Source organism: Sphaeramia orbicularis, chromosome 4 (genome assembly GCF_902148855.1).
Source record: "Sphaeramia orbicularis chromosome 4, fSphaOr1.1, whole genome shotgun sequence".
Taxonomy (NCBI): Eukaryota; Metazoa; Chordata; class Actinopteri; order Kurtiformes; family Apogonidae; genus Sphaeramia; species Sphaeramia orbicularis.
In genome coordinates this window covers 45,619,007-45,633,818 of record NC_043960.1, presented here as the reverse complement: position 1 = coordinate 45,633,818, position 14,812 = coordinate 45,619,007, and the positions used below count along the sequence as shown (strand labels likewise).

The 14,812-nt window shown below is 39.4% G+C and overlaps 1 protein-coding gene across 1 annotated transcript; it reads right to left on the bottom strand.

Moving 5' to 3' along the window:
- Positions 1-1,058: 1,058 nt before the first annotated feature.
- On the bottom strand, positions 1,059-14,562 carry LOC115417594 (cytochrome P450 2J2-like). Its single transcript, XM_030131612.1, has 9 exons — positions 14,359-14,562; positions 14,001-14,163; positions 11,646-11,795; positions 11,408-11,568; positions 11,046-11,222; positions 5,357-5,498; positions 2,534-2,721; positions 2,300-2,441; positions 1,059-1,240 (listed from the first exon to the last, which is right to left on the bottom strand). Exons 1-9 carry the CDS (start codon positions 14,560-14,562, stop codon positions 1,059-1,061), a joined length of 1,509 nt encoding a protein of 502 aa, XP_029987472.1.
- Between the last annotated feature and the right edge of the window lie 250 nt (positions 14,563-14,812).

Here is a 14,812-nt window from a genome sequence, read left to right as displayed (position 1 = left end):
GAACATAACCTACAAGTTTATACTTTGCACTTCAACACAACATAGATATATGGACCTAAATGGGCCTAAATATGGGCCTAAAACTAGCCTTTGTATGCAAGCATTATTACGTCACTGACAAGCTTAAAAAGCAAAAAACCAAATCTTGCTCTCTTATGCAAATATATGGTTGTGGAATGACTCAACTCCGCAGCTGATCTGAGTGCACAGCAGAGACACTACACTATTATGATTCAAGTTCTTGTTGTAAGACATGAAGTGTGTGAAACAAACAAACAAACAAACAAAAAAAACTCATGAAATCACTGCACCTCAAAAAGATCAACATTTATTTTGTATTTTCCTCTACAATATAAACTAGATGACTAGTTGATCCATTTATAGTCCTTTAATTTTACTTATATGTTTAACAATTTGTTAAGGTAGTACAGTGCCAGATTAATAGCAAATGTTGCATCTTGAATGTTAAAATAAATACTTAAGAATACAATGTTACAAAGTTATTATGGACAATATGTATATGTATGGAAATTAGCTATGTAAACAAATGTTGCTAAATTTGAGTAGCTCCCAGGTAACCTCATTATATAGAAGTAGCTCACAGAAGATAAAAGGTTGGAGACCCCTGGTTTAAAGCGTCATGTGTGTCTTTGAAATCTTTTCATTAAAGAAATAACACTATAGCTTTGGATACAAAACCATCATACTATCATACTATCATACTAAATCATACTAGATGAAATGAAATCTCTCATGAGTTTTCTGAATGCATTAGAGATCACACAAATTGTGACAAAATCTGCTGTCCTACAACAGTCTTCATTTAGGCTAAACTGAAGTAACCAAAAATTACTGGTTTCGTGCGCCATGGAAGTCACTGAAAAAAAATCCAAATTACCTCATATTTAATCCTCAATATGGATAAAGACATATCAACAGTTGACCTCATTAATTAATTACAGGCCAGTGTTGGTTTCTCTTAGTGGTCTAGACTTTAATAAGGAGTCTCAGTGGCAGTACCTCAAGCATAAAAATCTGTGATGAAAGAATTTAATTATCTATTTTTGACGTGGAATTGCACAGATTTCATAATCTAGAGGTGGCAAAATGAGTCCAAAGCTGTAGTCCAGAACAGGTTTCACCCCCGCAGGCATGGCAAACGTGTAGTGCTGCATGAAGGAGGTGAAGAAGAGGAAAAGCTCCATTCTGGCTAGATTCTCACCAAGACACACCCGCTTACCTAAGACAGAAAAACACATAGATCACACACATCTGTCACATAGATTACAGTCATAGTAGCAAGTAAGTAAAATTTACTGAAGACAATACTATGTAATATTAATACATTTGGTTGTGATATTTGAGGTACAAATACTGGACAGTCAAAAACACACTATCATTATGAGGCACAGCTGCAATAGTGGGATTAAAAGAACACTTTACATGCATTGTCTTTTTTTTTTTTTTTTTTTTTTAAATCTAATTAAGCATAATACATTATGGCTGAATCCCAATTCACCTCTTGGCCCTCCCCCTTACCCCTTACCCCACCCCTCCGTTTTGCGCGTACATGTGAAGGAGTAGTGTTGTCCCAATTCTCAATTAGACGGAGGGGAAGGGCTAAGATGGAGGGCTGTATAGCCCTCGAGAAACTGAGCTCTTTCAGGACCACACTATGAACGGAGGGATAGGAGATATTTCTCATAATTCTGTTCGAATCATCAGCAAGATGGAGGTAAACAGCAAAAAAGTGCAACAGTGTGACGAAAGAAACACACAAATGTACGTATTTTCTTCATAAACAACTTAATCATTTGATTGACCATTTAATGCTGTTTCAATGTATTATAGATCACATTTCTGTGGTTTACAGTTGACAACTGTAAAAACATGACCAAAGCCCATGCAGCAGAGATGGTTACAGCTACTGGCAGCATGATGAGATTTCAGAAACAAAATTTTTGCATCTGTTTATAGCAGCATTGATGACTGCTGATGACATAACAGGTCGCAAAGGGTTGTCCCATTTATAGAGAAATTCACAAGAGAGTTGCCAAAGACATGAGACATGACTATTTCAAGGTGTAGCTACAATGGTTGCATTAAAAGAACATTGGTCAGATTATTAAGATTTCCATCCTTACACTGCAAATCAATTGCTGTCATAAAATGTTTAAAAGTGACTTTTGAATTTCAGGCACCTTTAATAGAAAGGCTGAAATATGTCAAATCAGTAATGAGCGCTGAGCTAATTCTGCAGCTTCTCAATGACAAACCGTGTAAGTGTTGATAACCTTACCAGCAGAGAAAGGGATGAAAGCAGCTCGCTTCACAAACTTGCCCTCCTCATTCAGAAAGTGTCCTGGGTTAAATGTGTGGGGCGTCTCCCACTCATTCTTGTCAAACAACACAGAGGTCAAGTTGGTTATTACTGTCATACCCTGGTGATTAGGATCAGAGAGAAAAATCATAGGTAACATAATAAATGGCCAATTCAGTCCCATTAGTCTGTTCCTGGTTTGTGAGACATTACCTTTGGGATTGTATATCCTCTCAGCTGGACCTCCCTGGAGGTTGCATGGGGCAGGTTCAGGGGAACTATGTTTGCCATTCTCATGATCTCATGGATGACAGCATCAGTGTAGGGCATGTTTACTCGATCCTCCATAGATGGTTGTCTGGACAGACCAATTACCAGATCTATCTCAGCCTGAACCTTTTCTTTGAAAAAAGAGGAAAGCAATGTTTGAAAGAAGCACAACAACACTTTAGGAGTTTTCCACCCCTGCTAATTCTCACTGAACCAGCCATAACACGATGTATTGGATGTTGTTACTGGAAATAGGACACATAAGCCCCTTTTACATAGCACTTCTGTTCCGGTAATATTTCACCTTTATTCTGGAATGACATCTGTGTAAATGAAATGGTGGGATCATTTGGTCCCACCTCTGTCACGGCTCTGGAACACCTCTGGAGGTAGTAACAGAGCCGTGATAAAGGTGGAATCATGATTCCGTAACACTATGTAAAAGGAACACCTCTTGCTCCGCAACCAAGGTGTGACGTTTTGATGACATATTACGTGTGCAACCCCCCTGCCGGAGGCATTTAAAAATGAGCGTGGGCCATGTACAGTAAACAAACATATCAATGCAACCAGAAAGATGTCAAACTGGGGAGATGCCAAGAGCCACGAACTGCTGTCACTACGGGTGGAGGATTCTATCCATGCTAACATTTGTGGAACGGTGAAAGGTGGGCGGACTCTGGAGAGGTTAGCAACACCACTGTGCTCAGGGTATTTCCAATGTGCAAGTTATACATCATACTAAGGGAGTAACATTTTAAAAATTCAAAATGCAAAAATTAGTTAGGTGTGTAAAACAAAAATACCCACCTGCCAGTGGCCAATGGAAAAGTTTGAAATGCATGTGAGTTTTTGTTTTCATACATTCGACCATTTCTGCAGGATCGTTCTGAGCAGGTTGCTGACACAGACTCAGACATGTGTGACTCTGAACCTGATGATGTGGTGATTACCTGAGCCAGAGCCCTGCACCTGCTTGGCGATTTAATGATCATCTAATTTCACTGTGGTTGATCGTCAGCCAGTTTGTTTTATTGTGAAGTGAGCTTCACCTCTGTTTACATCCAGCCAAGGGTGTCATGGAGCAGCACATATTAGAGATTTATTGATGGTGTGTTTTAGCCAAAAATAAAGCCAGTGGTAGTGCAACCCTTTTTGGCTCGTGACCCCATTTTAACATCACAAATATCTCGTGACCCTAGACATTCAAAACAGAGAATTTTTTTTTTTTTTGATATAATTAATTTGTCTTTGATTATCTAATATCTACACTATGTTGCAAATAAACATTAATTTTAGATGACATTTAGGCTATATAATGTATATTATAATGTATATTATTATGGACAGAGGCAGAAAAGCCAGGTGTAGATTACTGCACAAAGTGAGAATTTTATTGTCCTTGGTAAGGATATGTACAGTCGGTCCAGCTTGTATTTACAAGGCTGCAAATTAATACTGAACAAACAATAACTCAAACTATGAATTATGAAAGAGTTGCAGCATCTGAAACTGACCACAATGAACATTTGAAAGATAAACAGTACCACAGTGCATTAGTTTCAGCTTCAGAGTTTGTCATGTCTTTTATGGATTGTGATTGTCTCTCCCAACTCATCATATATTTTTTATTAGTAAGTTTTTATTTTTATCAATTACTAGAAATTTCAGGCGACCCCATTTGAATTCCAGGTGACCCCATGTGAGGTCCTAACCTGAAGGTTAAAAAACATTGGTGTAGACAGTGTGTTTAATCACTGGTCAGGTGGGTCGGGTATTGAGTCTAATGTTTGTGGGTACGGGTGGGTGACAATTGGACATGAACAAAAAAAAAAAATAATCGAGTTGCGGTACTCAGCTGTGCAGGTACGGGTAGGTGCGGGTTTGAAAAAGTGGAACTGTGCAGAACTCTGACCTGAGCCACAAGGACAGTAGAGTTTAGGAGACCTACTTTAAAAAAAAAAAAAAAAAAAGCAGATACAAATTCAGTTGTATTTATACAGCACCCTAGAAAAATATCTATGATCTGTGGAGTTCATTTCATTTAGACTCAATCTCAGTTGATGTTTTTTTTTTTTTTTTTTTTTTAATTTTTTTCTCTTTTCCTGCAGGTTAAACAGAATGATCCTGTTAAACCTGTGAGACAGAGATTTGGCTCTCTCAGTCAATGTAAAAGGTTGCACTTTTGAATATTTTTATTGCATGATGATGCAGCAGCCACCTTGAAATGAAGTATAACCTAATAAAATAGCAATAATCTATTTCTATCTGTACATAATTGTATTTTTTAAGTGATGCTCAAGTTGGATTTTCATAATAAAAACGTATGGTAATTATTTTAAGTCAAATAAGGCATGACTTTTTTATTTGGCCGGTGAAAAATAAAATTTGGGGGTCACTAGCCAATGGCAGATGAGGTAAAAAGTAAATGTTATGCTCTGGTCACACTACACGCAGCTCCGCATCACCTCCCCTTTGATTCCGGAACACAGGTCTGCTGTGTAAACGTCCAGCCTGTCTCGCATCTGTTACTCTTTTGGCTTGGATCTGTAAATCAGTCAGTGGTGGCAAAAACGTGGGATCACCATCTCAACTTTTTTCCGGGATCTCTGTGTAAAAGTGGCTATAGTGGCTCATCTTAAAGCTAATGCAAAAGTATTTTAAAAACTAAGGTTACCAGCTGTAACTAGGAAACACAGATGTGTCTCCCTATACACAGTATTTATGAAAAATGAAGAGCTTTGTGGCACGAGCCAGTGCCCTTACCCTGGATCTCGGGGTACTTTGCCATGTAGAGGAATGCCCAACGCAGGGTGGTGGCGGTGGTCTCAGTGCCGGGCACAAATAAGTCCAAGACGCATGCAACCAGGTTGTCTTCATCAAATGTAGAGTCAGCTTGTCCCTTAGTCTGAAAATTCATGTAAATAAATGTATTGACATTTACAGAGTTTTTTCAACCTGGTGTTAACACATGCAAAACAATAGCCTGAAAATGTCTAAACTGTGGTACCTAAATTTCTGTATACTAACAAAGAGACGTAAAAGATGTCAGCTATATTAGAGTGAGCTCTGAAGGGTGCATTGATCCTCATATTGTCTGCAAACAGATTATTACAAGACAAAGCTTAGGAAGGGGCTGCCCTCAGGACAAAGGTTTAAATTGGCACCTTACATTCAGACAGTGGCAGGCCGTACATTTGGTACCTGGGCCTTCAGTGGGGACTTACTCAACTTAAAACACCTCTTTAACACCACCACTATGATGTCACAATTATGGAAACCATCGATAGTACATGAAAAAAACACAGAATAACAAGACATTACAAGGCATTACACAGAGAGAGAAAGACATTTGGCGTGTTGAGGGTGAATATCATTATTACTAAAGCAAGAAACCCAGTTAAGACAACTCCAAACCTCTACACAAAAACCACAGCCGTGCCATGTACATCATCTGGACCAGTTCAGAATTAATATTTGTCTAATAACATGACAAAAACATACAAAATTTAAATAAAGACATCATAGCCTACTCACCAGAGATGCTCATTATTTATATACAAAATCCAACCTCCTTTTTCTGGCTAGCGTCAGGGTTGGCTGACCTCTACTCATGGTGTCCAGCTTTTCTGGAAAAGTCTGCCTTGAAAATGTTTTTCAAGTATGTCAGAGACCGAATCATTTTCCTGTCCTCCGTCAGCCATTGTGGGCGTAAAAAAAATTACAATGGAAAATTGAATTATGCATTTTAAATTATTTCCCTGTGGTCTACATAAATTGTAAATGCTGTGGGTCTGAATTCTTCATTAATTCAACTCCACAGGTCCATCTTCAACCCTATTTCTGAGTAATGACAGAGGAAAGGTCGTTTTGAGCGCTGGCCCTTTAAATGCACATGAGCCACTTCACGTCCCACCCCCTCCAGGTTGTTGGCTGTGCTGCTCTGTCCCGGTCACCCAACTAAAGAACATTTTAGGTAACTGGCTCAAAGTTTGGACATATTTTCATTACGGACTACAACCACTGCGGCTGACAAACAATTATGGCGTACTCAGAGAAATGTCCGTTGGAAGTCTTGACCTTATGTGTGCAAATGTTGTGACGTAACTAGGTATAAAACATAACAAATTAAGCAGGAATTGAAACAGGTTGTAGAAATCCACTCGACTTTTTCCAAAATGAATATAAAGATAGATTTACAGCACCTGGAGGGTTCAAATTCCAACTTTTTGAACAATTAGGGTCCAAATACACAAATAAATGTACCAAAGATGAATAAAAGTGGGTTTAGCAAAATATGACCCCTTTAACAGTTTAATCAATTTCAATTAAAATTAGCTTTATTGGCATGAATCAGAAAGAGTATTGCCAAAGCTATATTAGGTTTGCTCTTACCATCCCATCAGAGGAAAGATAAATGCTGATGACACTGGGGTCCAGCTAGCTGGCCCTGTGTGGTGAAATTGAAATCTGATTGGTTAAAGAAAACATCCCGATTCTATACAATTTAATTTACATGAGCCTTCACTCCTCCTTCTGAAGACCCAGGGCAGATTATATTAACCCTGGTGACACACAGAGACTGAAATCTGATTGGACAAAATATCTTACATCCACATATGCGTACTGGAGGCAGTGCAGCCAAGAGAAACACTAAGAAATACAGAGAATCGTCTATTGGGAATAAATCATTACAATTTCATGGAACAAATATTAGAATTTAGGTTGCAAATTCTTGGTCAGTCTTTCTGATGATGTTTACACCTGCAGAGAAGGCCTTGCTGGCCCTTGATGGCCCACCACTGTCTTGCCATGAAGAAAATTACTGTCAAAGTAATTTCTAGTTTCACTAGAAATGTGCTGGGAACAGATGAAGTCCTTTATCTACCAGTCAGCTGCATAAGTCCATTATTATGCAATGAAGACAAATGAACAGTGGGTCACCAAAAAGCCTCCAAATCTATACCTTGCTGACAAAGAAGATATCAATCAATCAAACTCACCTGGTCCAGGCAGTCTGTTTAAAAATATAAAAAAAGGTATTTTGTGTAATCTAAAGGGAAAGCACAGAGCAATCCAGAATAGGTGGTAGATCGACCCACTAGCAGAGATCAAGCTCCGTATTAACACCAAAATTTACAGAGGCTTCTAGAGTGCTCTGAAGACCATCTTTAGACCAACATTTCAGGTCTGGAGATCATGGTCTCCATCTTGAGCTGATCTACATACTTCCAGAACCTCTTCAGGACCAGTAGATAAAACTGCTCAATACACTCCTCATTCCTGATACAGTCTTAAATGGATAAGACCCCAGACAACTGCAGCAATTACCCTGGACAATCAAACAACTGAAAATGCAGAGAAGGCCCACAACTGCACAATAAATTACACAAACTGCCCTGCTGATTCCTCAAGGTCTGAGAAAAATTCATACCCCATACTGCTTCACCATCTTCCATACTATAGAATAGGCTGCAAATACAGACACTAACATCAGTATGCATAAAGCTGCTGCTCCTACTACACTCATGTCATAGGTCAAGTACCACGACTCATGGACCACTTAACACTCTTGCGCTGCCTCCATTTTATCTTCTCTTTGGCTGAAGCAATGTCATCACCAACACTGAGGTCCTAGTGCAAGCAAATATCACTAGCATCAAGACCAAGCTGTTAAAGGCCTGATAACATTGGACAGGATATGTGTCTAGTAGGGATGGGAAGATTATCCGATACACATCGATATGCCAACACGCGCGTGCACGATCCGAGTGCACCGGTAGAGAAGCTGGAATGATATCGCGATGCATTGGTTATTGAATGTTTGTATTGATAAAATTCAATCCGTTCAAAGAATATATTTTACTTGCATTTAAAAGTGTTACTATTGGGTAAAGTTTTTCTTTCCTTCAGACCCACGTTAACGTGCACTGTGGATTTGCGGATGTGTACACTGCACACTCACAGTCTGAGCTCTGTGGATGAACTGTGGCACAAGCGCCACAGATGAATACTGTGATGACTGTATCTGATTCTAACAGACTTAGAAGGAAGGTGACAACATTTGGTTTTCTAACATGTACTTCTCACTATATCAGCTGTACCGAATACTGCCGTACATACTGGAAATACATCCTTAAACAGTGACGTATGGGTCTGTCCGTGCTATCTGCATTACATTTTGGTCTCCCCGTTACGCGGTAACATGTATTTTGTCACATGTTACCGCGTAACGGGGACACCAAAATGTAATGCAGATAGACCCATACATACCCAACAGTGCATCCCAGAATACCTTGCACAGGTGTCTCTTAAAGTGACAGAACCTTTTTCTGTTTTACCTACATTACAAATACATTTCATTACAAATTGATTCAGTGAGGGAGCAAGAAGTTGAGTGTTAGACACAGAGAAACAGCTTTGGAAAGAAAGTCCTTACTTTTTCACCTGACTGAATGTGAGGCACGTGTTCGGAAATTGAACTAAAGCCACTTTGTAAAAAGTCATGGCCTTATTTGATAAATATACAGGGTGGGGAAGCAAAATTTACAATGAACATTTAGTTGTTTTTTCTCAGCAGGCACTACGTCAATTGTTTTGAAACCAAACATATATTGATGTCATAATCATACCTAACACTATTATCCATACCTTTTCAGAAACTTTTGCCCATATGAGTAATCAGGAAAGCAAACGTCAAAGAGTGTGTGATTTGCTGAATGCACTCGTCACACCAAAGGAGATTTCAAAAATAGTTGGAGTGTCCATAAAGACTGTTTATAATGTAAAGAAGAGAAGGACTATGAGCAAAACTATTACGAGAAAGTCTGGAAGATACTATTAAAGAAGAATGGGAGAAGTTGTCACCCGAATGTTTGACGAACACTTGCACAAGTTTCAGGAAGCGTGTGAAGGCAGTTACTGAGAAAGAAGGAGGACACATAGAATAAAAACATTTTCTATTATGTAAATTTTCTTGTGGCAAATAAATTCTCATGACTTTCAATAAACTAATTGGTCATACACTGTCTTTCAATCCCTGCCTCAAAATATTGTAAATTTTGCTTCCCCACCCTGTATAATCAAGCTCACTGAATTGCACTGCATTTTTTTTTTTTTTACCAGGATGAATGTGTTCAATCAGAATGTGCTTAATTGCTCTGTATCGTGATTTGGGTGTGAATCGTATTGCATCGCATCGTGAAATGCCATACACGTATCATTAATATATTGGGTCAGAGATGCTGTATCGAGATGCGCATCGTATCGGCCTTACAACTAAGATTCCCAACCCTAGTGTCTAGGTTGGAAGATCACTGCCTGCTTAACAGAGTTGTGAATAGTGAATAGTGTCTAACAGGATTCTCAAAGACTACCTTAAGACCCTCACACAGCTAAACTCCAAGACATATTGCAAGCTGTAAAAAGTCCCACCATCTCAGATCAGATTTTCTTCTCCAGCTGCTATGGCCAGACGTATTGGTCCAATGTTGGACTTACTCTGCAGCCATTAGAGAGCATGCGGCAGACATATGCTGTGTTTCCACTATGTGGTACCGGCTCGACTTGACTCGACTCGGCCTTTTTGCGTTTCGATTATGTAGAAGTACCTGGAACTGGTAACTGGTACTATTGTTTTAGTATCTGCTCGGCTGAGGTTCCAAAACAAGTGAAGAGATACTAAAATGTGTCACGTAAACACTGCAGACCAGTGATTGGTCAGAGTTGTCACTGTGTCAATGCATCATCAATGCACGGGCCACCATTTTTAACAAACCAGATTTGGAAGTTGACAGTTAAAATACCGGTAGGCTAGATACATCCATGATGACAGCCTGGCAAAACAACACCATGGTCAGTTGAGGAGGTTCAGACATTTCTGTCCTTGGTGGCTGATGAAAAGATTCAGTGTGAGCTTGACAGAGCAACAAGCAAACAAGTGAGTTTATCAGCAACTCTCAGAGCAGATGACAGCACACGGTTACCAAAGGACCTTCATGCAATGCCGAGAGAAGCTGAAGAAATTAATCAACAATGTCACGAAAGTTACGTGCAGCGTCGCTATGACGACCTGGTACTCTGAAGGTGGTACTATCCTGTAATGGAAACGGCCTCCAGGAATAGTACCTGGTACCTGAGTCGAGTCGAGTCGAGCCGGTACCACGTAGTGGAAACGCTGCTATAGACAACCCCCTTTTCATTACTTCTTTCATTAGGCCAAGCCTATTGAGCAAGTGCTAAATGTTACTACAGAGGCAACATGGTAACTTGATGCAGTGTCACACAATATATAATATCATCACAAAAAATGTCAGGTGATAGTTCTAATACTACGCTTAAAAAAATAATAAATAATATACAACGCGATATCCATAATGATGTTCACAGGTGCTTAACACTAATATCTTATGTTACACAGCATGAGCAACAAACAGCTGCATCTATTGACAGTCACCATCTGAATCTCATTCAGGTAACAGTCGATGTAATCTCTTGGGTCTGAGGGATCCAAGTTCTGTTTATGGTCTTCAACTTTTGTATGTATGAAGTTCTTTGAATTTTTCCAGATGTTCAGGGCTGTCTGATGTGGTCCTGGCAAACATCTCATCAGTTTAGGGAATGAGTCATAAAGCTGCAAAAAGAAACAGGTTCAAATAACTTAATGTCACATTTAGGCCACAATTAATAAGTTTAACTTTGTAAAATGCATGAATCGTGAACTGATCTACCATTAGGGTTTTAAATTTTAATGTGTTTTTCTACAATAGGGTACAACATTATAATCACACAAATTAGTGTTTGAGTTCTTTTCAGTACCTGTGTCCAAATGGAACCTTCAAGTTGAAGTCCTTTTTCAAACAACTTTGTGATTTTCTTGAACTTCTCATCATCATACTCAAAACGATGACCGAAGACCAACAAGCAGATGATATTTGAGACAATATTGTTCAAGAAAATGTGAGGATTGAATGGTTTACCTGCACAATTAAACAGGTAAATAGATGAAAAATGTACTTGTTCAGCACAAATATAACTCTATACATCTCCTATTTACCTTTGTAGCCCCTAATGACTTTTGTGATATGTGTGAATTCCTCCAAAATTACAGGTTCCAGCGACCTCTTGCCAAATCCAAAATATTTGAGGGTAGAAAGTGTAAAACGTCTCTGCTGTTTCCATAAGTTCCCATTGCTGAAAGCTACACCTAATGGATGATATAAAGTGTTCAACGGTTAATGAATACTCTTTTTCATATAAAATTGTTCTAGTTTCCAACAAAATATCATGTGTTCTACATTTTAAAGGGAAATGTGTAGAATGCACATTGGAATGTGATTTTTTTTTTTTTTTTTAACCTTGCTTAGTGAGTATTTAGTTAGAGACAACAGTTAGTTTGACAACAACTAGTTTGATTTCCATAATTAAATATACAATGTTCAAAAAAGATTGTGTTAAATTTTATTAGCATTTAAAATCTCTGAGAAGTGAAAAATAGATCTTCTAAACTAAAAATAGAAGTAGTTTCACACAAATTGTACATTATTTGCACACATATTTTTGTCATGGTTTACATATCACGTTTTCTTTAAAAATTAAAGGTAATAATAATAATAATAATGGATTAGATTTATATAGCGCTTTTCTATGAACGCATACTCAAAGCGCACACAGAGGATCCCTTATTCATTCGCTCACACATTCTCACTCTGGTGGTGGTAAACTACATCTGTAGCCACAGCTGCCCTGGGGCAGACTGACGGAGGCATGGCTGCCAATCTGCGCCTACGGCCTCTCCGACCACCACCATACATTCATACACCAGTGTGAGTAGCAGCACTGGAGGCAAGGACACAACAGCACATGGACAGAGTGGGATTCGAACCGCCAACCCTTCGATTATTGGACGACCCGCTCTACCATCTGAGCTAGTGCTAGATGCTAGATCTTAGAAAAATGGTTTGAGCAAGCAACATTTTGAAAATACTCAATTCAAAAGTCCAACCCCTTTCTTCAGACATCCCTCTGAAGCCACACCTCCAGAGTGCTGCACGCGCAATGCTTGTTCCCGAGGGTTCACAAGCGCTGCACAGTAACATTTTGCCGGCTGAGGCTCTGTCCCTGGCTTCAGCCCCTTATGGCCACAGCTTCGGCTACAGCCCTGGCCCCAGCTCTGGCTCCTATCCCGGCTGAGGCTCCGTCCCCGGCTACGGCCACGGCCCTGGCTCCAGCTCCAACCCCGGCAGAGGCTCCGGCTTGCGGATCCATGCATACCTCATTCAGTCTCCTCCAACCCCCCTGCTCTTACAGAACAGCCCCAGTTCATACCTATCTGACTAACGTTACATTTCCTGGTGATTTATATTCGTGACAAAACAGTTCGCTGGTGAACTTTCTATCCTAATATAGCTAATATAGCCAGGCTCTGGCTCTGGCTTCACTTCCTGTACAAGCGCTTCAAGCCTCTGAGAATGCACGAATCATGCTCGAAGAGGGGTACGTGCAGAGTGGGGAGGGGGCGAGGGACAAATGGCAGTTGAATTTGATAGACATATCACCGTTCAATCATTTCGACTGGGCGCTCAAAATGATTGGATGGTGTTTTTTCAGTCCTGTCCATTCCACAGGTGACTAAATTTTTTTATTTTTGTGTTAGAGCATTTAATTAATTAGTTTTAATCGGGGTGTGAAGGGGATTTTAAGCAATATAGTAAAAAGTGCTCCAGGGAAACATCTTGGACCCCACCTTTAACACCATAAATGTTAAATAATTAGTGCACATAGGAACCATGATGTTAGCTATTGGTTTTTGATCTGTTATTTTGAAACCAGTAATTTGTGGTTTGGGTGTCACCATATTGGCCTTTGGGAGTGAGATTTGAATTTATTTGGACAAAAGGGGACGAACTATGGAAGTCTGAGGGGTCAGAGGTGAGTTAATGCTCAACATAAGTTTACTGACTTAGTAAAATGGTAGAATTCATCAAGCATTGTGTAATAAAGTCATTTTACAGTCTTCTTATTGGAACCTTGACCATAGCCTGTGTCAGGAAAAAAAACCTGCCTGTCAGTCAAAGCCCTCTGTTTACTTTCAGATCTAACAGAGAAAAACTTTAAAGATGGAGCACCAGAACAGAAAGACATATAAACTTATTAGAGGTTCCAAATAAAATGGACGAGACTGGAATGTGTCCTGTAAAGAAATGACTTTCCACTTTTAGAGAAAAGCCCCCCCCCCCCCCCCCCCCCCCCACCAATTTGCATTATAATATTAAGAGACTTCCATTTTAGATTCATTTTGGAACCAAGCTCCTTACCCTTGGTTAACACATCCACTACAACAGTGTTGAACTGACCCATGACCACATGATGGAGGCCTTTACCTCTGTATGTACATATGAGGTCCTCTCACCTAGCTGTTGGAACATGTCCACCTGCAGAGGAAGGTCTGGACGGTCCGCAAAACTGTCTCCCTGTGTTATTAGAGCTTCTTTCAGGACCTCAAATCCATTTATTACCACCATCCACCTCTGACCAATTCGCAGGCTGTATACATCTCCATACGTCTGTGCTAGCTGGAAAGGTGTTTAGGAGAGAATGAATCTATTACATATAAAGTTGACAGTAATGAGGGTGAGACATAATGGATACATACATACATACATACATACATACATACATACATACATACATACATACAGAAATGTGTTGGTAAAAATCTCAAAAAAGACAGTCTTATCAGTTGACATGCTGTATTTTTACCAGTGTACCTCAGTAATACTTTCATGCATTTTTTTGCGATCCACAGAAAATATGTTGCCCACAATCGGAAACATCCTGGGTCCTGGGGGAAAGTTGACCGGCCGCTTGTTCTTAACATAATCTGCAGTGAGAATAAAAACTACAAAAAAGACCAGTAAACTTTTGATGTCCCAGTAGACATAGGATCTAATCAATGAGAAGATCAAATCCATTCTCCAACAAAGATGTGTCCCCTCTGTGACAGTGACAACTGGTGTTTTATTTGAGGTTGGTGGTTTTGTACTCTTTCTGAGCTGTGAACTTTGTTGAAGTTGGCACAGACAACAGGACAAAGTTCCCCTGTTTTGTACCACAGATATAAAATGTTAATTTTTAAACAAAGTACATTGAAGATTGGACATGTATACAGATAAAAGTAGATTAAGCAATAAGCAATACTGTTCTCCACACTACATAGACATA